At 44.8% G+C, this 27,790-nt stretch overlaps 1 protein-coding gene across 5 annotated transcripts; it reads right to left on the bottom strand.

Moving 5' to 3' along the window:
• Window positions 1-836: 836 nt before the first annotated feature.
• On the bottom strand, window positions 837-22,124 carry LOC139420121 (glycogenin-1-like). Of its 5 annotated transcripts, none has more exons than XM_071169858.1 (8): window positions 21,962-22,124; window positions 18,644-18,779; window positions 16,308-16,482; window positions 16,074-16,236; window positions 6,638-6,764; window positions 3,078-3,294; window positions 2,747-2,839; window positions 837-1,351 (listed from the first exon to the last, which is right to left on the bottom strand). In XM_071169858.1, the coding sequence occupies exons 1-8, from the start codon at window positions 21,969-21,971 to the stop codon at window positions 1,166-1,168; spliced, it is 1,107 nt and encodes a 368-aa protein (XP_071025959.1). In that variant the 5' UTR covers window positions 21,972-22,124; the 3' UTR covers window positions 837-1,165. The 5 variants fall into 5 exon arrangements, 4 of the variants coding, with proteins under 4 accessions (XP_071025959.1, XP_071025958.1, XP_071025961.1 ...); XM_071169857.1 differs by having other exon boundaries at window positions 3,066-3,294; XR_011635474.1 differs by having other exon boundaries at window positions 1,229-1,351; window positions 2,984-3,294.
• Between the last annotated feature and the right edge of the window lie 5,666 nt (window positions 22,125-27,790).

The following is a 27,790-nucleotide window of genomic DNA, read 5'->3' on the forward strand; positions in this document are numbered from 1 at the left end:
GCACGTTATTGTGCCAAATAAAAGACCGAGCACAACTACTTATTCTACCAGTAGTTTATTTAGCATGTGACAGGGCTGTGGTACAGGCATCATGTGTCAAGTATAAGAAGCTGAACAGAAGGAGACCAACATGTCCCGGGGGTGTGTCAGAACCAAGAGTACAGATATGTTTAAACACAAGCCCAAGAATGGAGCCTTCAGCTCAAAGAGGGCGTGGAACAGGTTCTCAAATCCAGCTTTTTGAGGGTTTAGGACAACTAAAGGCCTACCCTGGGCCCAGGCCAACTGAAGGCCTACCCTGGGCCCAGGCCAACTGAAGACCTACCCTGGGCCCAGGCCAACTGAAGACCTACCCTGGGCCCAGGCCAACTGAAGACCTACCCTGGGCCCAGGCCAACTGAAGACCTACCCTGGGCCCAGGCCAACTGAAGACCTACCCTGGGCCCAGGCCAACTGAAGACCTACCCTGGGCCCAGGCCAACTGAAGACCGACACTGAGCCCAGGCCAACTGAAGACCTACCCTGGGCCCAGGCCAACTGAAGACCTACCCTGGGACCAGGCCAACTGAAGACCTACCCTGGGCCCAGGCCAACTGAAGACCTACCCTGGGCCCAGACATCCATTCAAGTGTGACTTCATATCCAACTGACTGCATGGCAACACATACAGTCCCTGGTTGTGCTGTGTGGAGACTCCATTCACAGGACATTTCAGGACAATACATGAAATGCTTTGTTAGTCTGAGGATTCAGAAGTATTTTAGTGCCCCAAAAAATAAAGTATTAATCTTTAAAAATGTGTCAGTGTCCCCATGTAAGGTTCGTATGTTCATATATCTGACAAGGCCATATTTTATTGCTGTTTATTCTCTTCACAAATACAGCAATTTCAAAACATTTTTTAAATCATGCGTGTCAAAACAAATGGTGCTTCACAGTGTGGGCATCTTTACAGTATGACAGCCTAAACATACATACACTATGCAATACTTGTGTAGTATGCGCTCTGCCAACGATGTCAGAATGTTTCACAATGTGCTGTAATCCTTAGAGCTGGTGTGGGTAGTGGTTCACTAAAGAACCAACTATTGGTGAGATCGAGAATTGGGGGGGGGGGGGGATCTACTAAATCAACCTGTCAAACTAAGTGATCCCTTGTAGTCGTTTATTTGAGAAAAGCATCAAGCTTTTTCTGGATATTGTCAAACGAATCCATTCCCATGTAGTCCGCCTGGCCCTGCTCCCATTTCTGCTTGCGTTCCTCAGATGTCTCGGGTGGCACGTATGGCTCGGTGTGACGGGGCTCCTGGGACGTGCTGCTACACTGTGGGAGGAAACACGTGCTGCTTCCCTGGAGGAGGAAACAAAATATTAACATCTAGAACTTGAGATTTGATGAATTCAGGAAAAAGCTACAAAACTAAAAGCTACGGAGAAAACCGTTTCTTCAGTCAGTACAGCTACACAATTATGTAAAACCTGCCATTCATATTTACACATCAACTTCACGCCAAACCATCAAATCGATCTATACTGAACAAATATATAAACTCAACAGGCAACAATGCCAAGATTTTACTGAGTTCCTGATCATTTAAAAAGGAAATCAGTCAATTGAAACATTCGAGGCACTAATCTATGGATTTCATAACTGGGAAAACAGATGCAGCCGTTGGTCAGTATCTAGTATGACCACCATTTGCCTCATGCAGCGCAAAACATCTCCTTCACAGAGTTGATCAGGCCGTTGATTGTGAAGTTCCTGGATAGGAGGCGGGAACTGGAACACGCTGTCGTACACGTTGATCCAGAGCACCCCAAACATGCTCATGGGTGACATGTCTAGTGAGTACGCAGGCCATCTTCAGCTTCCAGATATTGTGTACAGATCCTTGTGACGTGTGGCTGTGTATTATCATGCTGAAACATGTGATGGCAGCGGATGAATGGCACAACAAAGGGCCTCAAGATCTCGTCACGGTATCTCTGAGCATTCAAATTGCCATCAATTAAACACAAGTGTGTTCATTGTCCATAGATTATGTCTGCCCGTACCATAACCCCACCATGGAGCACTCTGTTCAGCATGTTGACACTGGCAAACCGCTCGCCCACACAACACCATACACGTGGTCTGCAGTTGAGGCCGGTTGGATGTAATTTGGACTGCCAAATTATCCTTTATGACCTCGGAGTTGGCTTACGGTAGATAAATTAACGGGGAATTGCTGCAGTAATCATACCAATTGTACCCTCCCTCAACTTGAGACATCTGTGGCGTTGTGTGACAAAACTGCACATTTTAGAGTGACCTTTTGTTGCCCAGCACAAGGTGCACCTGTGTAATGATCAGATCACAAATTAGCTTCTCTATATATACACACACACACACACACACCTGTCAGGTAAATGGATTATCCTGGCAAAGGAGAAAATGCTCACCAACAGTGATGTAAACAAATTTGTGCACAAAATGAGAAATAAGCTTTTTGTGCATATGGAATATTTCTGGGATCTTTTATTTCAGCTAATTTAACGTAGGACCAACACTTTAAATGTTGCGTTTATATATTTTTGTTCAGTTCATATAGCCAGCGAACACACGGCTATAGTATTATAGGGCTAGACGCTAAGCCAGGTTTGTTGTAGAACAGATTGCCCACAAGAAGCAGCAATTATTAGTGACGAGCGACAAGGCGTTGTCTGATAAGGTAGCATCACAACCATCTAGTCTCCTTCAGCATACCTTCCATCCATCCCCCTTGTGACTATAGATCTGGGACCACAGCTCACGCCAGTGACCATGATGATTACAACCTTCTTTGACCGAGGATTGGAACTATCAGATGGACGAATGAGGGTTACACATCGCAACAGCCATCAGGACTGAAGTAACACTGCATTTCATCAATTGACTCATCGTAATTTATATCGTTTGGTATTAATTCAGGAGGTGCGATGAGACAATATTACTTTTACTTACTAACAAGAAGCATCCAAGTAACCACTTAATTTAAATTGTTCCAGCTGTTGATACATTCTGTAGAGGAAGAAAAGGCTAATACTTCTAGACTGACTTCCACACAGCCAGAGTGGAAGGGCTGGTCTCCATATCCCTCCGTCATCATGGGCACCACAGAGGAAGAGTAGAGGAACCACCAGTCCAGGAGGAAGCTGGGGTGTGTGGAGGTCTCCTGCATGTCCCCGCTGACCTTCTTGGTCTTGGGGTCGTACGTGTAGCTCCACGGCTTGGTCTGACCCAGGAAGTGGACCACCTTGGCGTTGGCACCGTATCTGGAACAGAATGCATGTTAATTTACTTCAATCAAATGTATTTTATAAAGCCCTTCGTACATCAGCTGCTATCTCACAGTGCTGTACAGAAACCCAGCCTAAAACCCCAAACAGCAAGCAATGCAGGTGTAAAAGCATTTGCTTTAATCTTGTAGCGAAATACAACTCCTCTTGTAATTAAAGATTGTTGTGACTGCTGTGGTTTGACATGTTTGATTGGCTTTCGGCCTGTATATCTGCAATATTGGCAGCAAATTGGGCAATACATTTCTGTGATTAAATTCTACAAGATACCGTACCATTTAATCAGTAGTAATAAGATTCCAAGAGTCAGTCCCTTCCTGAGCTTCTACTTCTAAAAATTCACCTTTCCAGAAACAAGTCTCACTGTTGTCGCTTGCTATAGACCTCCCTCTGCCCCCAGCTGTGCCCTCGAACAGATTACTGATTGCTGATTGCTAGCATCGAATAGCCCCCGTGAAATGCAACTCTTCAGGGAAGTTAGGAACCAATATACACAGGCAGTTAAGAAAGCTAAGGCTAGCGTTTTCAAACAGAAATTTGCATCCTGTAGTACAAACTCAAAAAGTTCTGGGACACTAAAGTCCATGGAGAATAAGAGCACCTCCTCCCAGCTGCCCACTGCACTGAGACTAGGAAACAGTCACCACCGATAAATCCACTATTATTGAGCATTTCAATAAGCATTTCTCTACTGCTGGTCATGCTTTCCACATCCCTACCCCGGTCAACTGCCCGGCACCCTCCACAGCAACCCGCCAAAGCCCCCACCATTTCTCCTTTACTCAAATCCAGATAGCCGATGTTCTGAAAGAGCTGCAAATCTGGACCCCTACAAATCAGCCGGGCTAGACAATCTGGACCCTCTTTCTAAAATGATCTGACGAAATTGTTGCAACCCCTATTACCAGCCTGTTCAACCTCTTTCGTATCGTCTGAGATTCCCAAAGATTGGAAAGCTGCCACGGTCATCCCCTTCTTCAAAGGGGGTGACACTCTAGACCTAAACTGCTACAGACCTACATCTATCCTACCCTGTCTTTCTAAGGTCCTAAAGTTAACAGATTACTGACCATTTCGAATCCCACCATACCTTCTCCGCTATGCAATCTGGTTTTAGAGCTGGTCATGGGTGCACCTCAGCCACGCTCAAGATTCTAAACGACATCATAACCACCATCGATAAGAGACATTACTGTGCAGCCGTATTCGTCGACCTGGCCAAGGCTTTCCACTCTGTCAATCACAACATTCTTATCAGCAGACTCAACAGCCTTAGTTTCTCAAATGATTGCCTCGCCTGGTTTACCAACTACTTCTCTGAGAGTTCAGTGTGTCAAATCGGAGGGCCTACAAATACCTGGGTGTCTGGTTAGACTGTAAACTCTCCTTCCAGACTCACATTAAGAATCTCCAATCCAAAATTAAATCTAGAATCAGCTTCCTATATCGCAACAAAGCATCCTTCACTCATGCTGCCAAACATACCCTCGTAAAACTGACCATCCTACCGATCCTTGACTTCGGCGATGTCATCTATAAAGTAGCCTCCAACACTCTACTCAGCAAACTGGATGCAGTCTATCACAGTGCCAATCGTTTTGCCACTAAAGCCCCATACACTACCCACCATTGCGACCTGTACGCTCTCGTTGGTTAACCCTCGCTTCATACTCATCGCCAAACCCACTGGCTACAGGTTATCTACAAGTCTCTACTAGGTAAAGCCCCGCCTTATCTCAGCTCACTGGTCACCATAGCAGCACCCACTCGTAGCACGCGCTCCAGCAGGTATATCTCACTGGTCACCCCCAAAGCCAATTCCTCCTTTGGTCGTCTTTCCTTCCAGTTCTCTGCTGCCCATGACTGGAAAGAATTGCAAAAATCTCTGAAGCTGGAGACTCACATCTCCCTCACTAGCTTTAAGCACCAGCTGTTAGAGCAGTTTTCAGATCACTGCACCTGTACATAGCCCATCTGTTAACAGCCCATCTATCTACCTACCTCATCCCCATACTGTATTTATTTATGCATCTTTCTCCTTTGCACCCCAGTATCTCTACCTTCACATTCATCTTCTGCCGATCTACCATTCCAGTGTTTAATTTCTATAATGTAATTACTTCGCCACCATGGCCTATTAATTCCCTTAACTTACCTCACTTGCACTCACTGTATATAGACTTTTTGTTTTCTTTTGTTCTACTGTATTATCGACTATGTTTTGTTTATTCCATGTGTAACTCTGTTGTTGTATGTGTCGAATTGCTATGCTTTATCTTGGCCAGGTCGCAGTTGTAAATGAGAGCTTGTTCTCAACTAGCCTACCTGGTTAAATAAAAGGTAAAATAAATAAACTGCTGAGATACATTGATGAACTGTCTGATTTTGCCAGAGGAAAAATAAATGCCAGAGAGAGGGGGGTGGTGGGGGGAGAGAATGAAGGGCAAGAGAGAAAGGAGAGAGAGATTTGTCACTGACCAGCAGAGGTCCTGTCTACAGGCATAAAGGTCTTTAAATAAATAGCTTTATTTTGGCCTCAGCTGTGAAGCGTCGGCTTGATATCTAACCCAACAAGGCCTTGGGCCCAACAGTAGCTGGGAGAAGCCTTTAGACTTTATGCTGCTGCTCCGTAAAAGCTCCCATCACTGGTAACCTGATGCCATAGCATGAGCACACTTTCATGTGACCGTATCACCTTACGCCTCCCGTTCTCACAACCCACACCAACAAACCTTTCCCTGCTAGGGGTTTTACAGGTAGTCTACTATTGAGTCACTGCTGATCTTCCCACCTAACGTTAGGCAAGCAGGGAGTTGTAGAAAACACCTCAAATATTAACTTGAGGTAGCCATGTTTGTGATTCAGCTGAATGGTTTATCGATGTAAGAAATAGAGATCTATTCAGATAGTCGTTACTGCCTAAACCAGTAACTAGAGCTACACAGTTCTATCATGAGTACTGAAAGGGGGGAGTACATTGAGTACTGACTGTTTGAATGCTGGAAGGTAAGTGTAGATTGAGTACTGAAAGGTAAGTGTAGATTGAGTACTGAAAGGGAGGAGTAGATTGAGTACTGACTGTTTGAATGCTGGAAGGTAGGTGTAGATTGAGTACTTACTGTTTGAATGCTGGAAGGTAAGTGTAGATTGAGTACTTACTGTTTGAATGCTGGAAGGTAAGTGTAGATTGAGTACTTACTGTTTGAATGCTGGAAGGTAAGTGTAGATTGAGTACTGACTGTTTGAATGCTGGAAGGTAGGTGTAGATTGAGTCCTTACTGTTTGAATGCTGGAAGGTAAGTGTAGATTGAGTACTTACTGTTTGAATGCTGGAAGGTAAGTGTAGATCGCTATGCTGCTGAGGTTGTAGATGAAGGGGAGGTGTTTTGATATATCTGCTGTTGCCCAGTTACTGAAGAAGCCATTCAAGACCCCCTGATCTCCACCTAGAGACAGAAGAAAAACATCTGTTAGCAATTACACACAACAGGAAGCACAATATATTTTGCCCCAACATAAATGGTTATGACTGGTTCAAAACACCAGGAAGCAGAGGCTGGTTCAAGACTTACTCCATCTAGAAGTACTTAATTTATCATCATGAGCTTTGTACCTTGTCCAGGATATGACTAGACCAGACAGTGAGGCTAACAAGAAGCCCACCGCAGAAAGACCAACGTTATTGTATAAACAGATGCTGTGAAACAAAACCATTCTGTTAATATCCTCTGCACCCAAGCCACAACCTCAGAGACTATAAAACAGGTGGACACACGGAGACGCCGCTGATCGCTACTTTCAGGAAGAATTTACTTCCTATGATGTGGTTGTCTCGCCTAGATACCTTAAGCTGGATGCACTAAGTCACTCTGCTAAATGACTAACGTAATGTGAACAGGTTGTCTAAATGATAGACTTGAGGGAAGCATCTGTACCCATGTATGGCTCAGCTGGCTGTTAGTCATTCAGCCATCCAACTGATTCACCTCTGACCCCTAAAGCCATTTGACCTCCTGCCAACGCCGCCACAGGCTCCTAGTCAGGTGACTGCTCAGATCAGTCCTGACAGTAAAACTGGATGTACACAAAGTCACTCAATGTTTACATAAGATGGTCTGAATAGAAGGTACCTTCAGAAAGTATTCATACCCCTGGAGCTTATTCTACGTTGTTGTTACAGCCCGAACTCAAAATGGATTACATTTTTCCCCCCACTAAACTACACACACCTGAGATTCACACCCGAGATGACAGCTGTGAGTCTTCCTGGGCATGTCTAAGAGCTTTCCACAACTGCATTGTGCAACATATGTAGATTACCCTTTCAAATGGTTATTGATCGTCGCTAGACAACCATCTCAGGTCTCGCCATTCTGCAAATTTTAGTAGATTTAAGGTAAAACATGGAACATTCACTGTCTTCTCAGTAAGCAACTCGTGTGTTTTAGGTTATTGTCCAGCTGAAAGGTGAGTTCATCTCCCAGTGTCTGGTTGAAAGCAGACCAGGCAAGTCAGTTAAGAACAAATTCTTATTTTCAATGACGGCCTAGGAACAGTGGGTTAACTGCCTGTTCAGGGGCAGAACGACAGATTTGTACCTGGTCAGCTCGGGGGTTTGAACTTGCAACCTTCCGGTTACTAGTCCAACGCTCTAACCACTAGGCTACCCTGCCGTCCCTACACTCTAACCACTAGGCTACCTGCCGTCCCTACACTCTAACCACTAGGCTACCTGCCACCTCTACACTCTAACCACTAGGCTACCTGCCGTCCCTACACTCTAACCACTAGGCTACCTGCCACCTCTACACTCTAACCACTAGGCTACCTGCCGTCCCTACACTCTAACCACTAGGCTACCTGCCACCTCTACACTCTAACCACTAGGCTACCTGCCGTCCCTACACTCTAACCACTAGGCTACCTGCCGCCCCGGCAGCACATCCATAAGCTGCAGCACTTGAAAACATGGAGTGGTACTCAGTTAAGTGTAATTTTGGATTTGCCCAAACATACAGTTGAAGACTTAGAATCAAAACATTGCATTCATTTTTTGTAATAATGTTCAAAAAACAATTCCACTGACATTATGGGGCAGTGGCAAAAAAGTTGCCTGAATCCATTTCTTAAAAATCATGCTTTAAAACATGGAAAAAGTCAAGGGGTGTGAACACTTTCTGAAGACAGTACCCACAATGCTCTTTACACAGACTGCGGTGTAGGATATTTCTGGACGGTTGGATGGGGGTGGTGGCAGCAAACACAGCACTCCTCTCCCTCCTAACAGCCATGCATTTGTTACGTCAGAAAATAGCACCAGTCGTCAAAACTCATGACGTTCTAATAGGTGGATCTTTCATTTAAAGCCACTATCTAGAATCCATTTCAGATCTGATACTTTGTGTAGGTCTCCAGGTCATGAAAAGCTGAGCCACAGCCAGAAAGCCTCAGAAAAATACCATTCCCTCCAGAATAGGTATAAATCCCTCTTCTCTTAACTCCAACAGTTTATTTATTCTAGTTTATTTTCTCCATTATAGTTAACCAATAGCTACCCTGCATTCAGCCTTTCTTGCACCAGCTCTTTACATACGCTGCTGTTACTGTTTACCCTCTGGTCTCACTTTATGCCTTTTCTCTGCATTGTTGGGAAGGGCCTGTAAGTTAACATTACACTGCTAGTCTACACCGGTTGTTTCCAAAGCCTGTGACAAATAACACTGGATTTGATATCCAGTCACTACGCTTTAGCCATCCAGAGATATAAATAGCAAAATGTCTGAGCTGACAGAATCTCTATCGCTATATGATAAAGTCACTATACAGTCAGTCACTTTCCACAGATGTATTTATAGGAAGGGCAGCCTGGCAGTGTGGCTATCACAGTGCCAGCATGTAGTGTGTAATCACGCAATGGTCAGAACATCACGAAGGAGACCCCTGTATTCCTCTGGTAGTTAGACGTCATGGTGTCAGTGGATTTGTTTGGAGTAAACAGTTTCCATTGAAAGACATTCCGCCACACTATAGACCGAGGCCGACATTCCGCCACACTATAGACCGAGGCCGACATTCCGCCACACTATAGACCGAGGCCGACATTCCGCCACACTATAGACCGAGGCCGACATTCCGCCACACTATAGACCGAGGCCGACATTCCGCCACACTATAGACCGAGGCCGACATTCCGCCACACTATAGACCGAGGCCGACATTCCGCCACACTATAGACCGAGGAAGTCTTTAAATGACACACCAACAGCTGAGTAACCTTCTCAGAAGAGGCTCACATTCCTAGAGATGACAAACACACGTAAAAGGTATGAAAGAGGTCATTGACTAATCGACACCCAAGGTTTCACAATCCACCAGTCAAATTACGACATGGAGAAAATGTATCTTGTGCTGGAGGTTGAGGACAAACTAGCCACACGTTAGAGTGGTCTATCTACTGTACACAGAGCGTGAGCAGGAGGACCTTTAAACTTGAGACTAGTCTGTTCAACAGCGTGGCGCTGTGTCTGCAGTCTAAACCACTTGTTTCTACAGTTTATTACAAACAGAGGGGCTGAAGTACTATCCGTCTATTGTCAGCCCAACCCCAGGCCGGCCAGATGCCCCCCTTGAGGCTTCACTCTAGCAGAGAGGTTCCAGAAAGTTAATGAGCCCAAGAATCTTCATTTAGAGGGGCTGAGCAGAAGCCAGCAGGAATGCAGCTCTACCCCTGGGGGCACTGCCAGTGTACCTTGGCAGCAGATGATACTGAACCACAGGTCCAGCTACTGCCTCACTGCCACCTGGACAGTATGCAGTAATAAAGGGGAAATTGTATTGAGGCGCCCCCGGCCCAAGACCTGAAGTCTGATCTCTCCTGAACCATTTCATCACTCCGATCTGCCATTGCCCAATAGTTGGTTAGCCAGCGCTACACAGCCACACCAAAAATGACTGGCACAATAATGGCCCCGACTGTTTTCCAGTTGTAGTGGAGAGCCGGAGCATAAATGTTAAAGGTCAGAGAAGTGCAAGTCACAGCGAAACATTTAAAGACCAACGCTGACTAAAAACACCGCAGCTCTAGCCAGTTAGCATACGGCAGCTCTAGCCAGTTAGCATACGGCAGCTCTAGCCAGTTAGCATACGGCAGCTCTAGCCAGTTAGCATACGGCAGCTCTAGCCAGTTAGCATACGGCAGCTCTAGCCAGTTAGCATACGGCAGCTCTAGCCAGTTAGCATACGGCAGCTCTAGCCAGTTAGCATACGGCAGCTCTAGCCAGTTAGCATACGGCAGCTCTAGCCAGTTAGCATACGGCAGCTCTAGCCAGTTAGCATACGGCAGCTCTAGCCAGTTAGCATACGGCAGCTCTAGCCAGTTAGCATACGGCAGCTCTAGCCAGTTAGCATACGGCAGCTCTAGCCAGTTAGCATACGGCAGCTCTAGCCAGTTAGCATACGGCAGCTCTAGCCAGTTAGCATACGGCAGCTCTAGCCAGTTAGCATACGGCAGCTCTAGCCAGTTAGCATACGGCAGCTCTAGCCAGTTAGCATACGGCAGCTCTAGCCAGTTAGCATACGGCAGCTCTAGCCAGTTAGCATACGGCAGCTCTAGCCAGTTAGCATACGGCAGCTCTAGCCAGTTAGCATACGGCAGCTCTAGCCAGTTAGCATACGGCAGCTCTAGCCAGTTAGCATACGGCAGCTCTAGCCAGTTAGCATACCGCAGCTCTAGCCAGTTAGCATACCGCAGCTCTAGCCAGTTAGCATACCGCAGCTCTAGCCAGTTAGCATACCGCAGCTCTAGCCAGTTAGCATACAGCTAACCCATTAATGTGTGTAAGTCAACAGCACAGGCAATCCAGGCGGTCTAGAATATTTGCAGAGGATCAAGTCTGACTGAAAAATTAACAAATCGTTCAAACTAAATAAGATGGACAGGCGCCTCCAACAAGCTAGTGTGGGCTATGGAGAGACTGCGTTCTTGGATGATAAGTGATCGTAGTTTGTTTTGTCCCAGGTTCCTTTTGTGTCATACCAGCCTTCACAGGCAAGCCGAGATGGCGGCTGAGCCGTTCCGCTGAGCCAGTTGTACCTCTGAAGTGTATATTAACCGTTATAGGCTGAGCGAGTAGTCAAAGCTACTACAACTTTCTACCATCACCTCAACCAAATACTAAAGATTGCTGTGACTCACAGGTGACAAAAGACCATGTTAGAGGGAGAAAGGCAGGGAACTTGTTCTGCCAAATATCAAAAAGATACAAATTCACTGAAAAGAATTGGCATAAATGTAAAAATATACCAGTTTCATTTGAAGAAAACATGTTGACAGCTGCCCCATACAGGTTGCAAAATAAAAAAATGGGAAGAGATGTGCAATGTACCAATTCCACAGCACATGGTTTATAAACTGATATATAAAACCACTTGATTTGGTTTAACTTTAACTTATACAAACCTATTTCCACCACCAGAATGAGAGAGATCTCAACCTCATCTCGGTCTCTTCACAGCAAAATCTACAATCACTAGATGATCTATTCTGGTATAGTAGTATGTAGCTTGTTTCTGGTCACCTGCAGACTAGGCGTGTGCCTGCAGACTAGGCGTGTGCCTGCAGACTAGGCGTGTGCCTGCAGACTAGGCGTGTGCCTGCAGACTAGGCGTGTGCCTGCAGACTAGGCGTGTGCCGGTCCCCTGAAGAGTGGGGGTGGTAGACGGGTAAAAACACCAAACCCTACTTTGATGGTACCGCAGCTTTTATCTTAAAGAGTGGTCTGATTGTGTTACCGTTGGATTCCTACAGCTCATTAATACATTCTCATCTGCAGGTTTTGGTCTGGCTACCAACTGTTGTATCAGAGGACTGAAGTTTGGATTATTTTAAGTCTAAGTGTAGAGATTTTAGGAAGCAACAAATCAAGGGGTTTCATTTTTCTGCTCTTGGTGTTAAGAAACGTTACCCTGAACCCAGGCCCAATGGCTGTGGATGAACTTGACTCCAAAATGTAACCTAGATCAGGGTTGGGACTGGGTTCATACAGTCTTAGTTCTGTCCGCAACCGGACCAACAAATATTTTATAAAATCAGTCTATAGGCTCGACTGGCTGATGTTTATCGATGTGACCAAGTGAATGAGGGAGAGGTAGTCATTTATATTAAAGACGGATACGTAAAAAAATAATGTAACTAGGCAAGTCAATTAACAAATGTATAATGACGGCCTACCCCGTACGACACTGGGCAAATTGTGCGCCGCCCTATGGGACTCCCAATCATGGCCGGTTGTGATAAAGCCTGGAATCGAACTAGGGTCTGTAGTTACACCTCTAGCACTGAACTGCAGTGCCTTAGACCGCTGCGTCACTCGGGAGCCTGTAGGCAGCAGGTAGCCTACTGGTTAGAGCGTTGGGCCAGTAACCAAAAAGTTGCTAGATCGAATCCCTGACAAGGTAAAAAAAAAAAAATGTATCTGTTCTGCCCCTGAACAAGACAGTTAACCCACTGTTCCTAGGCCATCAATGTAAATAAGAATTTAACCAACTTGCCTAGTTAAAGGTTAAATTTAATTTAATGAATTAAGGTCTTCATCTAAACCAAAGCAGTTTTTTTTTGCAGTTATCAAAAGCTAATGAACTTAGATTTAATAGGATGCTATAGGCCATCTGCAAAAATACAACCCCTTGATTCACTGACTGAAGTTCTGTGTGGTTGGGGGAAATGCTATGATGCCTATGAGCAATTTATACTGGGACTTGGCATCATAACTCAGAGGCCATACGAGGACTGATTGTACAGGCTTCTACGCAATTGATAAATGCAGTCGCAAGGCCCAAACAAAAAGACATCTCCAAGTCAACACTTCAAGTTATTCTAACAATCCGCATCATTTTCAGCCATTGGTTGTTTCCATAATGGTTTAAGCGATCTTTGTGAAGTTGGCCTAAAGTTTCCATCGGTTCATAGTCACAGATTTTGAAGCAGTTCTGTCAGACTTCACACATGCGACAGATAGGATTGCATTTAACGCATTCTCATGGTTTCTCCAGAAATAAGAGCATCTTGTTAATACAGAAAGACCAATCTAGCTTCTATGACAAATCTACCAAGAGAAACCTCAATAACCGCACAAAATGATGGAAAACCATTAAGTCGATGAATGTTAAAATGACCTCCTCTGGTCTTCTGCTGAAATTGACCTCAGATACGTGACCAGAATAAACTGCTTGACCTGTTTAATGAGCATTTTGCTAAAGCTGGGCTTTCATTTGATAATGAACTCCATCATAACATCTGCGAATGAGTTGAAGGCACTCCTATCTATTGATATTAAGTGTCCGGCCTGGACGAATTTAACCCTTATTTAAAAAATATACATCTTTGCTGCCCATCAATCATATTCAATCTTTCATTGGCAAGTAATAAGATTCCAAACAGCTGGAACGCAGCCTACTTCAGCCCTTTAAATAAGGGTGGCGATACGTGCCAGTTGGATAACTGTCGTCAGATAGCCAAACTGTGCACTTACATTTTATCGACTTATCGAAAAGGCTTGAACACTTGACTGGTCCAATGCTTTTCACAGTATATAAATGACAGTGAAGAGTGGACTCTGTATGCTAATGACAATTACTTATTTTAGGGTATCTAATATTGAGAAGCCTTTTCAGGATTTACAGTTGGCTTTTGATGCCGTTTAAAATAAACATTTTAATTGAAACGTGTGCTTAATGCAAGAAAAACTAAATGTATGGTTCACTTCTCTGAAAGTAGACTGATGGAGTCATATGCAGAGGGATTAGACAATGAACCGGAATAATCCCAACTCATACTACTAACAAAACAAACATCGTCATAGCTTGAGTATGAATCTGCAGCTAGCTAAAGCTAACTAGGTTCAATGTGCGCTAATATTAGTCTATAACTAGCAATGCAAATGGATTTATGATTAGAATAATATTACTACTGTACACAGATCATACACATAATGCTAGCTAGCTAGAGGGTGGCTGTTGATGTGTGCAGAGGGTCCCTGGTTCGAGCCCAGGTAGGGGCTAGGAGAGGGACAGAAGCTAAACTGTTAAAACATTCAAATGCCTCTCATGAAGTAGTGACATACACTTAGGTTGGAGTCATTAAAACTTGTTTTTCAACCACTCCACACATTTCTTGTTTACAAACTATAGTTTTGGCAAGTCGGTTAGGACATCTACTTTGTGCATGACAAGTATTATTTCCAACAATTGTTTTTTTGACTTTTTGAATTCACTATCACAATTTGAGTGGATCAGAAGTTTACATACTAAGTTCACTATTCCTTTAAACAGCTTGGAAAATGTCAGAAATTGTGCTTCAGAAGCTTCCGATAGGCTAATTGTCAATTATTGTGGATGTATTTCGAGGCCTACCTTCAAATGCAGTGCCTCTTTGCTTGACATCATGGGAAAATCAAAAGAAATCAGCCAAGACCTCAGATTTTATTTTATTTTTTATAGACCTCCACAAGTCTGTTTCATCCTTGGGAGCAATTTACAAACGCCTGAAGGTACCACGTTCATCTGTACAAACAATAGTACCAAAGTATAAACTCCATGGGACCACGCAGCCGTCATACCACTCAGGAAGGAGACACTTTCTGTCTCCTAGAGATGAACCTACTTTGGTGCGAAAAGTGCAAATCAATCCCAGAACAACAGCAAAGGACCCTGTGAAGATGTTGGAGGAAACAGGTACAAAAGTATCTATATCCACAGTAAAACAAGTCCTATATCGACAACCTGAAAGGCTGCTCAGCAAGGAAGAAGACACTGCTCCAAAACCCCCCCAAAAAGCCAGACTTCGATTTGCAACTGCACATGGGGACAAAATAACACTTTTTGGAGAAATGTCCTCTGGTCTGATGGAACAAAAATAGAACTGTTTGGCCATAATGACCATCGTTATGTTTGGAAGCCGAAGAACACCATCCCAACCGTGAAGCACGGGGGTGGCAGCATCATGTTGTGGGGGTGCTTTGCTGCAGGGGTGGTGCACTTCACAAAATAGATGTCATCATTAGGGAAAATTCTGTGGATATATTGAAGCAAATTCTCAAGACACCAGTCAGAAAGTTTGCTTGGTCGCAAATGGGACTTCCAAATGGACAATGACCCCAAGCATACCTCCAAAGTTGTGGCAAAATGTCAAGGACAACAAAGTCAAGCCCTGACCTCAATCCTATAGAACACGTGGGCAGAACTGAAAAAGTGTGTGTGACCAAGGAGGCCTACAAACCTGACCCAGTTACACCAGCTCTGTCAGGAGGAATGGGCCAAATTCACCCCTTATTGTGGGAAGGTTGAACCATGGAAACACTACAATATGCTGCATGACCTACCAGCAGACCATAGAAACACTACAATATGCTGCATGACCTACCAGCAGACCATGGAAACACTACAATATGCTGCATGACCTACCAGCAGACCATGGAAACACTACAATATGCTGCTAGACCTACCAGCAGACCATGGAAACACTACAATATGCTGCATGACCTACCAGCAGACCATGGAAACACTACAATATGCTGCATGACCTACCAGCAGACCATGGAAACACTACTCCGATAGACCTACATTTCTACAAAAGCGCCAATGGTTAGCTCTTTGTAATGAGTATAAGAGGTAGCATTAAAATACACAAGTCATGGGATGGGAAATGGACGTTCCATTTCTTAACAAAACAAAAGGAAACATTACAAACTAACACGTACCATCGAAGCTGCCGTGCTCTGCGCAGTACTGGAGCAGTTTGCTGTACGTTTCGTTGGAGGGTCGGAACACGAACACGCCGGAGTTGAAACAGTCTGGCCAGCCGGGATCCGGGGCCGCAGACAGCTCCTCTCTGTCAAACAACTCATCTATGTTCTGTACCACCTGCAACAAACACATACAGGTGAACTATACCGTACCAGGGGGAGTGTGCACAACAACACCAACGGTCTCACCAGTGTGTCTGCATCCATGAAGACACATTTGGAGTAGTGTGTAAGGGTCCAGCAGTGTAGCTTGGTGAAGGTGACTCCCAGGTCAGGTCTCTTCATCAGGTCCAGGTGAGCTGCGTCTCCACTGTCCAACACATCCACCAACAGTACCTCGTCAAAGATCTTGAGAAGCACTCCCCTGGTGGAGGTGGAGGAAGAGGAGGAAGCAGAGACTGCATGACGTACCGTCAATATGGTGTACAGTGGAAAGCATTCTGAATAACTGCAGTGGTGATGAGTCAGGGGCATAGGGCGGGGGCCAGGGAACACCTCTAGGGGCATAGGGCGGGGGCCAGGGCTTACCATGCCAAACTTGTAGGGCAGGGGTATTCAACTCCTACACAATGATCCGGACAAGACAATCAGCTGTAAAACCCGAACTGTGTGAGCTACAAATGTCACCAATACGGAGAAACTCAACACAACCGTGCCAGTTGGTTGGCTCTACGACATCCACAAGTTTAGGGCAGTCATCTGAATACTGTCGTGGACGTCCTCGTTTCTCACAAAACCAACTGTCCAGACCGAACCATTGGAGCTACAATATCGAAAGGGGAGCCTAGCGAACACTAAGGTGTCAGTTGTTCTGCTCTACGATGCACACGCTTCATGGGAGTCATCTGACGCTAACACAGTACGGGGGTTGTAAAAATTGCAGAAAGTGCATGGGGTGAAATGTGCCAAAAATAACACAAGTAGACATGTATTTTCTTACATAATCAGATATAGGACAGACTTCAAATCCTGGATCCTTATGACTTTTTTACTTAGTTGACATTTATGAATGTGTCATTCAAAGCATTTCTATGGGCTATAGCAGTAAAGGCCAAACTCAATATTTCATAAAATAATTGATATACATACCAATATGGGGTCCTAAAATTAAAAATAAAAACAGCCAAATTAGATTTTATGGCCATCAAACTCCATTTGTTAGCTTAGTAGATATTGCAATCTATGGGCATAGACCTATACGGGTTATTAAGGGAAATGTAACTGGGAAGTGACAGGTTCTTACATATATGGTCAGAGAGTTCAACTCACACGTCCTCTGCTGGCATTTTCTAAACAACGCATATTATGGTATACTACCCTCAAAGTACATTTGTTTCAAAACTCTTAAGTCCTACAAAAATATTCTTAGAACTGTTTACAAATGGTCAAATACTGGAATAAGATTTGACAAAATCTATCACCAATTACTGTTCCAAAAAATACAAATAAAATATGTTTCCTTACGATAGGGGGAAAAAGCAATTGTGTCATTCCAAACTTTAATCTGGAATTTTTTACCATTTTGTGCCACTCAAGCCTTTCCCTTATCCAGCCATGCCATTCGCTAGCCTACTGCTGCAGGTACCAGCCAAAATAAAGGAACCAAAGCATCTTAACAGGGCATTGGGCCACCATGAGCCGCCAGAACAGTTTCAATGCCCGTTGGCATGGTTTCAATGCCCGTTGGCATAGTTTCAACAGTTGTCTGGAACTTCCTGTGTGGAAGCTCCTGCAACATACTTTGTATCCTTCATTTACTGGCGTTTCCTTGTTTTAGGCAGTTACCTGTAGAATGGACAGAGGGGCATCGCACTGAATATTACACTGCCATTCCTTTATCCGCAATGTCATGTAGTTTATGTGTCGGGGGGCTAGGGTCAGTTTGTTATATCTGGAGTACTTCCTGTCCCATTCGGTGTCCTGTGTGAATTTAAGTGTGCGCCCTCTAATTCTCTCTCTCTCTCTCTCGGAGGACCTGAGCCCTAGGACCATGCCTCAGGACTACCTGACATGACTCCTTGCTGTCCCCAGTCCACCTGGCCGTGCTGCTGCTCCAGTTTCAACTGTTCTGCCTTATTATTATTTGACCATGCTGGTCATTTATGAACATTTGAACATCTTGGCCATGTTCTGTTATAATCTCCACCCGGCACAGCCAGAAGAGGACTGGCCACCCCACATAGCCTGGTTCCTCTAGGTTTCTTCCTAGGTTTTGGCCTTTCTAGGGAGTTTTTCCTAGCCACCGTGCTTCAACACCTGCATTGCTTGCTGTTTGGGGTTTTAGGCTGGGTTTCTGTACAGCACTTGAGATACCAGCTGATGTACAAAGGGCTATATAAATAAATTAGATTTGATTTGCACAACATCTGAAGAACTGCATAACTACATTGAACGCTTTTCTGAAAAGACGTATTTGGGTGTCCCAACAAGGATGATGAAATTAATCGCTGTTTGGAGTAAATTCTTCAACAAGTGAAAGCATTTAGATTTGGTTGTAAAACATTGTCCTTTAAAGAGGTTCTTACTTGCAGGGATCAGAGACGTGGGGGCCGATCATCACCACCAGCTTCCTGGTTGTCTGGTGGTTCCTCAGGGACTTTCCCAGGACCATGGCTCCTCTGGCATAGTTGTCATTGGTGGCCAATGTCACAAAAGCCTGGTCTGGATGGGGGGGGGGGGGGGGGGCATAACTTGTTAATACAAATTTAGGAATAACATTTGCATTAGGTTCAAATGGTGTGAATCCTACTCTTAAAACCTTCCCCAAAAATACTTTGTAAGGACACACATTTTTTATATATTTTTAAACAGGGTGTCACATTGAGATTAAAAATCTATTTTACAAGAAAGCCCTGTACACATTACAATAAAAACAGATTAAAACATGCGTATAAAACAATATCATTCAGCACAATAAAATGTTATAAAAGCAATCCCATTTAACTACATAGAGGTCCTCAATCAATAATGTCAACTGCCTGAGGGGCACCAGCACATCTAACTGCAGTGAACTCTGCAGATTGATCCACAAAATAGGGGCAAAAAACTAAACAGATTTCCCCAAATCTGTGGAGACTGGAGGGATCTCTTGTGTCATCGATTCCTGTGAACGGGTAACTTATAATTGTTATCCTAGTTAATGTTACATAGAGGGAGTTTGTCAGTTCGTTTTGTAAATAAATAGGGAATGCAGCTCTTAAAAACAGAGGTCCTTCCCACATGTTTATACAGACTACAATGAGTCCTAAAATTGTCCCGTGATGAAACCTAATGGAAGACGGCGTCCAAGGGGTTTAAAACAGAGGTTGTGCCGCATGTAAACAATATTACCAACATCCAACATAGGGAGAAGTTTGAATAATCTCTTATTTTTAATACTACGGATTGATTTATTTCTATAACAAAAAAACCTTAGCCAGATTTTCTATATATTCGTTACAAAGGACAATTTATCAATCCAGACACCCAGGTACTTATACTGAGAAACTTCACTGCTTGACATGCATGATGAAATCCTGGTTGAGAATGAACAACGAAACAGCATGTAAGTGAACTAAATAGGTTTTGATGATGTTTTACTGGTTATGGGGATATGGGTAAATGCCAACCAAATAATTTTGGGGTGTGTTGCAACTATTTAGCTGTATGAGAAGGTTTAAAAGGCAGCTAAAATGTTAAATATCGGTATCGGGTTTTTTGGCATGGAAAATACCGGATATCAGTCAAAACTCATATCAGTGCATCAAACTAACAACTCAAATTGTATTTGTCACAAGCACTGAATACAACAGGTGTAGTAGACCTTATCGTGAAATGCTTACTTACGAGCCCTTAATCAACAATGCAGTTGAAGAAATAGAGTTAAGAAAATATTGACTAAATTAAAGTAAAATTGTGAGGGAGTGATGTCCAATGGTCTGTGGCAGTTTTAACAATGACACCAATGTCTGAACGCCAGACAGAATGGCCAAGGGCTTGATGATGTCTACACCTGGCATGCTGTGCCAGATAGGAAAATCTATAAAACTACCCATAGACTCACGTCTCAACAATGACATGATTGTAAGCTAACAAAGGGCAAATAGATTCATGTAATTATAATGCCAAATGTAGAAACTGGCAGTTAATATTAGCAGGCCTGGCTGGTCAGTTAAACAATCCCCTGGTATAGTAAAAACTACACTTGGTATTGGGGGCCAACTGGTTAACAGCCTGGTAAAAAGAAACCACTGGATACAAAACCTCAAATTGTGTTCAGATGCCAAACCAGGTACAGCTGAAGTGAAATTATGCATTTCCAACTGTACCTCCCTCCCACCCCGTATTGCCATTGGTCCCAAGAAAACAGCTGATGTTATATTAGAAGCAAGAAACCCCAAAGCAATCTGCCACCCAAAAAAAGTCAACAGAAGTCTGTTCTACTGGATCTCTGCTACTCTTACTGGTAAAAATGCAATTTCTATGATAAGAACAGAAAGACATGCTGTTGGCCTTGAGGAATATGAAGATCTAAAAAGTGCTGCTATCACAAAGGCAGATGACCATGGGATGATACCTTTAGTAAGTCATGGGGACAGGATGTCAGGTTTCACTACTACATGTCAGGTACATATATAACTGTCATTTTAGTGTGCATCTTATATTGACTTTAGGTAGGCCTATAAAAGCTTAATATAATAAAACACGGCAAGAAGGCTGTGTAGGCTTACAGGACATGCAGTTTCACTTGGAACAGTTATTCAATAAACAAGTAGCATACGTCTAGCTGTCTACAGCAATGCAGGTACAGTACGATTTAACCTAACACTAGATCTGCACTGTCGTCTAGGATTGATGTCCTCCGTGGACCGGCTCGTACATAAAGCATTCTCCGTCTCAGGCCACAAAGGCATCATTTTTCTCCTTAACTATATTTAATGACAGGCCGTCAAAAAGAGAAATTATATCACTTTATTGGTCAAGTGTGCAGGCGGTCCAACAAAAAGATGTCTTCTGCTTTTCACCAAACACCTCTAAAAACAGGTTTTGGAGAGGTGCGGGGGGCTGCCACAGGGCGCCTGGGGTGCTGTGCCTTGCTTAAGGGCACAACGGCAGGAATCTATGATTTGATTCTAGAAACCCTCAAAATGAAGGCCAGAATTGACGCGTTGCACTAAACCCAAAACTTGTGGTTTTCAATAATATATATATTTTTTTAGGTTACTGTAACAAGCTTTAACGGTGGGCTCGTTTTTTCCACCAGTTCCCAGTTGTATTAAAGTCTAAACGCAGGATGAGAGAGAGAGACCCTTTGAGTAAGAAAATGATTCATTTGCAGCCTGAATGGACGTTGTTGAACCGGTCCACACCAGTATTAACGGCTGGGTACATCAGTGCCAGACAGCACCGACTGAGCGGTCCCTGTCGGCTGTTTAGGGTACGTGGGAATATGGGGTTACAACTAGGGAGAGACTGAGCAACAGCGAAACTCATTGACCCAACCGTTATCCACACAGCCGTGAAACGTATCGATACCGCTCTATTAAGAAAGTCCGTGTTGCAAAACACGCGGTGATGGAAAGCGGAAAAGAGACTAAATAACGACTCAGCCGGTTTCCACATGCCGGTTGTGTCACGGATCGACAAAAACCAAAATAACGGCAACAAACCAAGCTGTACATTTCTCAACGTGCCTGCCATCCCATCATTTATATACGACGGACATTGCTGCAACTCCACAGTAACTTTTTTAGCCTCTGACAGTGGCAACAATCACGACAAGTTACTTAGTTTCCACCGTGTCTGCCACAGCCAAACTTCCATCACATCATCCAAGGATTACATTGTAACAACCCGTCACGTACCTTTTGACATATTGCTGGTAGAAGTTGCAGATCCTCTGTAGATTAGACACAGCACCTTCGTTAGGAAAGGACAAGCCTACGACATGGAGGTGAATTTATAGACGCATGTAGACAGTGGGTCACGTGACAGGGTCTTGGCGCACACCCACTCCTGCTCTATCTATGGAAGGGTTCCGCAACTGGCGGCCCGCGGATCACAATCTGGCCCGCAGGGGATTTTATTTCATCCCAGAGGTTGCTGAGCAAAAGAAAACAATTATTGTTGGACAAAAAAGACTGTAAAAAAAACAGCAAATCAGCTCCAAGTGATTAACATTTAGTAAATATGTTCCAAAGTATTCTCGGGCATGATAGAGAGACATATGTGACCGTATACAAACATAAGCAAGGTTTAATATGATTATGTTTTAGTCAAATATAATATATGTTTTGTCTTCTTGCAGTCAATTTGCAGTCTACAAATGTAGATGTTATGTTCCCGTCCCATGACCGTCCGCTCAAGAAAAAATCTGCCCGCAACTGAATCTAGTTGATGATCCCTGATCTATGGAGAAGGACCTCGCTGGAGAAGCAAGGTTTACAGAAGAGGTTTACAGTATCTCTGCCCACTTGTGGATTTCAATTTGAGCCTCCAAGGCCTAGAAATGTTTTATACGTTTCGACCGTTTCGAGGTCCACCATCCGTTTTCATTTGCGGAGGCTTTCCAGACAGACGATGAGCAGTGTGAGGTTCGTATATATACAGAAAAAATATAGAAACGCAACATGTAAAGTGTTGGTCCCATGTTTTGTGCGCTGAAATAAATGATTCCAGAAATTTTCCAAACCCAAAAAAGTGTATTTCTTTCAAATTCTGTGCAGAAATGTGTTTACATTCCTGTTAGTGAGCATTTTCTCCTTTGCCAAGATAATCCATCCACCTGACAAGTGTGGTATATCAAGAAGCTGATTAAACAGCATGATCATTACACAGGTGCACCTTGTGCAATAAAATACCACTCTAAAATGTGCAGTTTTGTCAGACAACACCACAGATGTCTCAAGTTTTGAGGGAGCATGTAATTGGCATGCTGACTTCAGGAATATTGAATGTTAATTTCTCTACCATAAGCCACCTCCAACATAATTTTAGAGAATTCTTTACCTGTGGGATCGTCTGACACCAGCCACCTGGACAGCTAATGAAATTGAGGAGTATTTATGTCTGTAATAAAGCCCTTTTGAGGGGAAAAACTCATTTTGATAGGCTGGGCCAGGCTCCCCAGTGGGTGGGCCTATGCACTCCCAGGCCCACCCACACCTGCACCCCTTCCCAGTCATGTGAAATACATACAATACCTGTCAAACGTTTGGAAAAACCTTCTCATTCCAGGGTTTTTCTTTATTTTTTAACTTCTTTCTACAATGTAGAATAATAGTGAAGACATCAAAACTATGAAATAACACATATGGAATCATGTAGTAACCAAAATAGCCAAAAGAGTGTTGAACAAATCAAAACATATTTTGTATTTGAGATTCTTCAAAGTAGCCACCCTTTGCCTTGATGACAGCTTTGCACATGCTTGGCATTCTCTCAACCAGCTTCATGAGGTAGTCACCTGGAATGCATTTAAATTAACAGGTGTGCCTTGTTAAAAGTGAATTTGTGGAATTTCTTTCCATCTTAATGCGTTTGAGCCAATCAGTTGTGTATACAGAAGATAGCCCTATTTGGCAAAAAAACGATTCCATATTATGCAATAACAGCTCAAGTAAGCAAAGAGAAATGACAGTCCATCATTATTTTAAAACATGAAGGTCAGTCAATCCAGAAAATTTCAAGAACTTTTACAGTTTCTTCAAGTCCTATCGCAAAAACCATGAAGCGCTATGATGAGACTGGCTCTCATGAGAACAACCATAGGAAAGGAAGACCCAGTTACCTCTGCTGAAGGTAAGTTCATTAGAGTTAACTGCACCTCAGATTGCAGCCCAAATAAAAGCTTCACAGAATTTACGTAACAGACACATCTCAACATCAACTGTTCAGAGGAGACTGCATGAATCAGGCCTTCATTGTCAAATTGCTGTAAAGAAACCACTACTAAAGGACACCAATGAGAGGAAGAGACTTGCCTTGGCCAAGAAACACGAGCAATGGACATTAGACCGGTGGAAATCTGTCCTTTGTTCTGACGAGTCCAAATTAGAGATTTTTGGTTCCAACCCCTGTGTCTTTGTGAGACACAGAGTAGGTGAATGGATGATCTCTGCTTCTGTGGTTCCCACCGTGAAGCATGGAGGAGGAGGTGTGATGGTGTGGGGGGGCTTTGCTGGTGACACTGTGATTTATTTAGAATTCAAGGCTCACTTAATCAGCATGGCTACCACAGCATTCTGCAGCAATATGCCATCCCTGCTAAGTTGGGCTCAGTTTGACTATCATTTGTTTTCAACTGGACAATGACACAACACACTTCCAGGCTGTGTAAGGGCTATTTTACCAAGAAGGAGAGTGATGGAGTGCTGCATCAGATGATCCCTCCACATTTCTATGGTGGGATTTTGGCTGTGGCTAGGCTAGGTGAGACAGGCCTCATAATATTTCATTTCATATCGGGTGATTGTGGAGGCCAAATCATCCGATGCTGGAGGGAATTATTCTACATATATGCTCTCCTGGTCTATTGGTTTTCAAATAAACTTTCCTTCATTGTCTAGCAGCCAGAGGCATTATCCTAGTCATATTAGCATCCCATGCTAGTTGATGATAATCCTAGTCATATTAGCATCCCATGCTAGTTGATGATAATCCTAGTCATATTAACATCCCATGCTAGTTGATGATATTTCTGGTCATATTAGCATCTCATGCTAGTTGATGATAATCCTGGTTATATTAGCATCCCATGCTAGTTGATGATAATCCTGGTCATATTAGCATCCCATGCTAGTTGATGATAATCCTGGTCATATTAGCATCCCATGCTAGTTGATGATAATCCTAGTCATATTAGCATCCCATGCTAGTTGATGATAATCCTAGTCATATTAGCATCCTATGCTAGTTGATGATAATCCTGGTCATATTTGCATCCCTGGCTGACTCTGATTTGGATTACGACTCGTTGCCTGCCTTGACTTACCTTTTTCCTGCCCCTTGTACTAGAATAAATTATGAGACTCGTACTATCTGCCTCCTGTGTCTGCATCTGGGTCATACCTGAAACGGGATAGTACGAACTGGCCCAGCAGACTTACCTTTTTCCTGCCCCTTGTACTAGAATAAACTATGAGACTCATACTATCTGCCTCCTGTGTCTGCATCTGGGTCTAAGCCTGAGTCTTGACAGTACGAACTGGCCATGACCGACCCAGCAGATTCGGACCGGCTCCACAACACCCTCTCCTCCCAAGGAGCCACCATTGGAAGACACGAGGAGTTACTGCAAAGCCTTATGGAGGGACTTCATACCCTGGCAGCACGCCATGACCATGTGTTCAATACATTGCTGGAGCAATTCCTCTGATTCCCTATTAGGCAGCAAGCCACTACAGTAAAATCACAGAATCTCAAGATCCCCAAGACCAGTGGCACTTCTTTCCAGCCTACCCAGGTGTCCTGAGAACCTTGCTCACCACCTCCGGAGCGCTACGCTGGAGATTCTGGAGCCTGCCGTGCTTTTCTCTCCCAATGCTCCCTCATCTTCGAGCTGCAGCCTTCTTCGTTCCCCCTCGGACCGCTCGAAGATAGCGTACCTCATAACGCTGATGGCAACAATCCACCATAACGCTGATGAGCATAACGCTGATGTCTGGGAGCAACAATCCACCGTTTGCCTGAGTCTGGAGGAGTTTGTGACGGAGGTACGAAAAGTGTTCGATTCTCCGTTGTCCGGGAGAGGGGCTGATCCATCTACGTCAAGACTCCCGTAGTGTGGCAGACTACGCAGTGGATTTTCACACGTTGGCGGCTGAGAATGCCTGGAACCCGGAAGCCCTTTTCAACACGTTCCTTGAAGGGTTAAAGACGAGCTCGCAGCCCGGGAGCTTCCCATGGACCTCGACTCCCTCATCGCCTTGACCTTAAGGCTCGATGGGCGTCTACGGAAACGTTGGCGGGAGAGGTCTGTTCCCGGTGACACTGGCTCATCCACTGCTCCCACCTGGCCTCTGAGAAATCCCGGAAGTGCCCAACGTCCACCTTATCGAGAGAATCCGAGGTCACCCGAGTGCCCACGAGAATGACAGAGGGTGGCCGACTCGCCTCCTCCAGAGCCAAAGCTACTGTGAAGGGGTAGATTGTCTACGGATTAACGTTTACGCAGGTTGAGCACCAGGAGCTGTCTGTATTGAGGGACTACAGGATATTATATTTCCAACTGTCCATTAAAAAGACCAGGCTCACCAGTAGGTTTGAGTACTCTGGTGAACCATACGGGGATTTCCCAATCTCCGATTACTCGTACCCCTCTCCATGCCACCCTGTTGGGGTCTTTATGGCTCCAGAAGCACAATCTACTGATCGACTGGGCTACTGGTTCTATCGTGGGTTGGAGCCCGTTCTGCCATGCGCAGTGTCTTAAGTCAACACAGCCTGTCCGGGGCATCTTCTTGCAGGCTTGGGTGAAGCCTTGGATCTCTCCGCCGTTCACGCCTCCAGGAGGTCTTCAACAAGGCACGCGCTACGTCTCTCCCTCCGCATCGACCCTACGATTACGCCATTGACCTTCTTCCAGGCACCCCTCCACCTCGGGGTCAGCTTTACTCCCTGTAAGGCTATGGAGGAGAACATTGAGGACTCTCTCACTGCAGGGAGTGTTCATCCACCTGCCTCTCCCGCTGGCACGGGGGTTCTTCTTTGTGGAGAAGAAGAACAAAACCCTGCGCCGTGTATCGACTGCCGGGACCTTAATGACATCACGGTTAAAAAACGTTAGCCTCTACCACTCATCTCCTCGGCTTTCAAACCTCTTCAGGGAGCAACCATCTTCTCAAAGTTGGACCTTCTGAATGCCTACCATCTGACTCGGATATGGGAAGGAAACGAGTGGAAGACAGCCTTTACCAGGGCTAGCGGCACTATGTTCCAGGCCCTGGTCTACGATGTGCTCCGGGACATGCTGAACCGGTTCGTATTTGTCTACCTACACGACATAATTGTCTTTTCCCATTCAGGGGTCTAGCACCACATCCAGGGCTCTAGCACCACAGCCAAGGCTCTAGAACCACCACCAGGGCTCTAGAACCATCATCAGGGCTCTAGAACCACAGCCACGGTTCTAGAACCATATTCAGGGCCCTAGAACCACCAACAGGGCTCTAGAACCACAGCCAGGGCTCTAGCACCCCAGCCAAGGCTCTAGCACCCCAGCCAGGGTTCCAGCACTACATCCAGGGTTCCAGCACCACATCCAGGGCTCTAGAACCACAACCAGAGCTCTAGAACCACCACCAGAGCTCTAGAACCACAGGCAGGGCTCAATAACCCCAGCCAGGGCTCTAGCACCACATCCAGGGCTCTAGCACCACAGCCAAGGCTCTAGAACCACAGCCAGGGCTCTAGCACCACAGCCAGGGCTCTAGAACCACCACCAGAGCTCTAGAACCACAGCCAGGGCTCAAGAACCCCAGCCAGGGCTCTAGCACCACATCCAGGGCTCTAGCACCACAGCCAAGGCTCTAGAACCACAGCCAGGGCTCTAGCACCACAGCCAGGGCTCTAGAACCACCACCAGAGCTCTAGAACCACAGCCAGGGCTCAAGAACCCCAGCCAGGGCTCTAGCACCACATCCAGGGCTCTAGCACCACAGCCAAGGCTCTAGAACCACAGCCAGGGCTCTAGC

The sequence above is a fragment of the Oncorhynchus clarkii genome, chromosome 11 (genome assembly GCF_045791955.1).
Source record: "Oncorhynchus clarkii lewisi isolate Uvic-CL-2024 chromosome 11, UVic_Ocla_1.0, whole genome shotgun sequence".
NCBI lineage: Eukaryota > Metazoa > Chordata > Actinopteri > Salmoniformes > Salmonidae > Oncorhynchus > Oncorhynchus clarkii.

What these genes read in the sequence shown, in the direction of transcription:
- LOC139420121 (XM_071169857.1), bottom strand. An exon ending in CACGTCTCTGATCCCTGCAA is followed by an intron (nt 16,483 to 18,643) that starts GTAAGAACCTCT and finishes CACCTCCACCAG; the next exon opens with GGGAGTGCTTCTCAAGATCT. An exon ending in GTGTGGAAGTCAGTCTAGAA is followed by an intron (nt 2,840 to 3,065) that starts GTATTAGCCTTT and finishes TCCATCTGATAG; the next exon opens with TTCCAATCCTCGGTCAAAGA.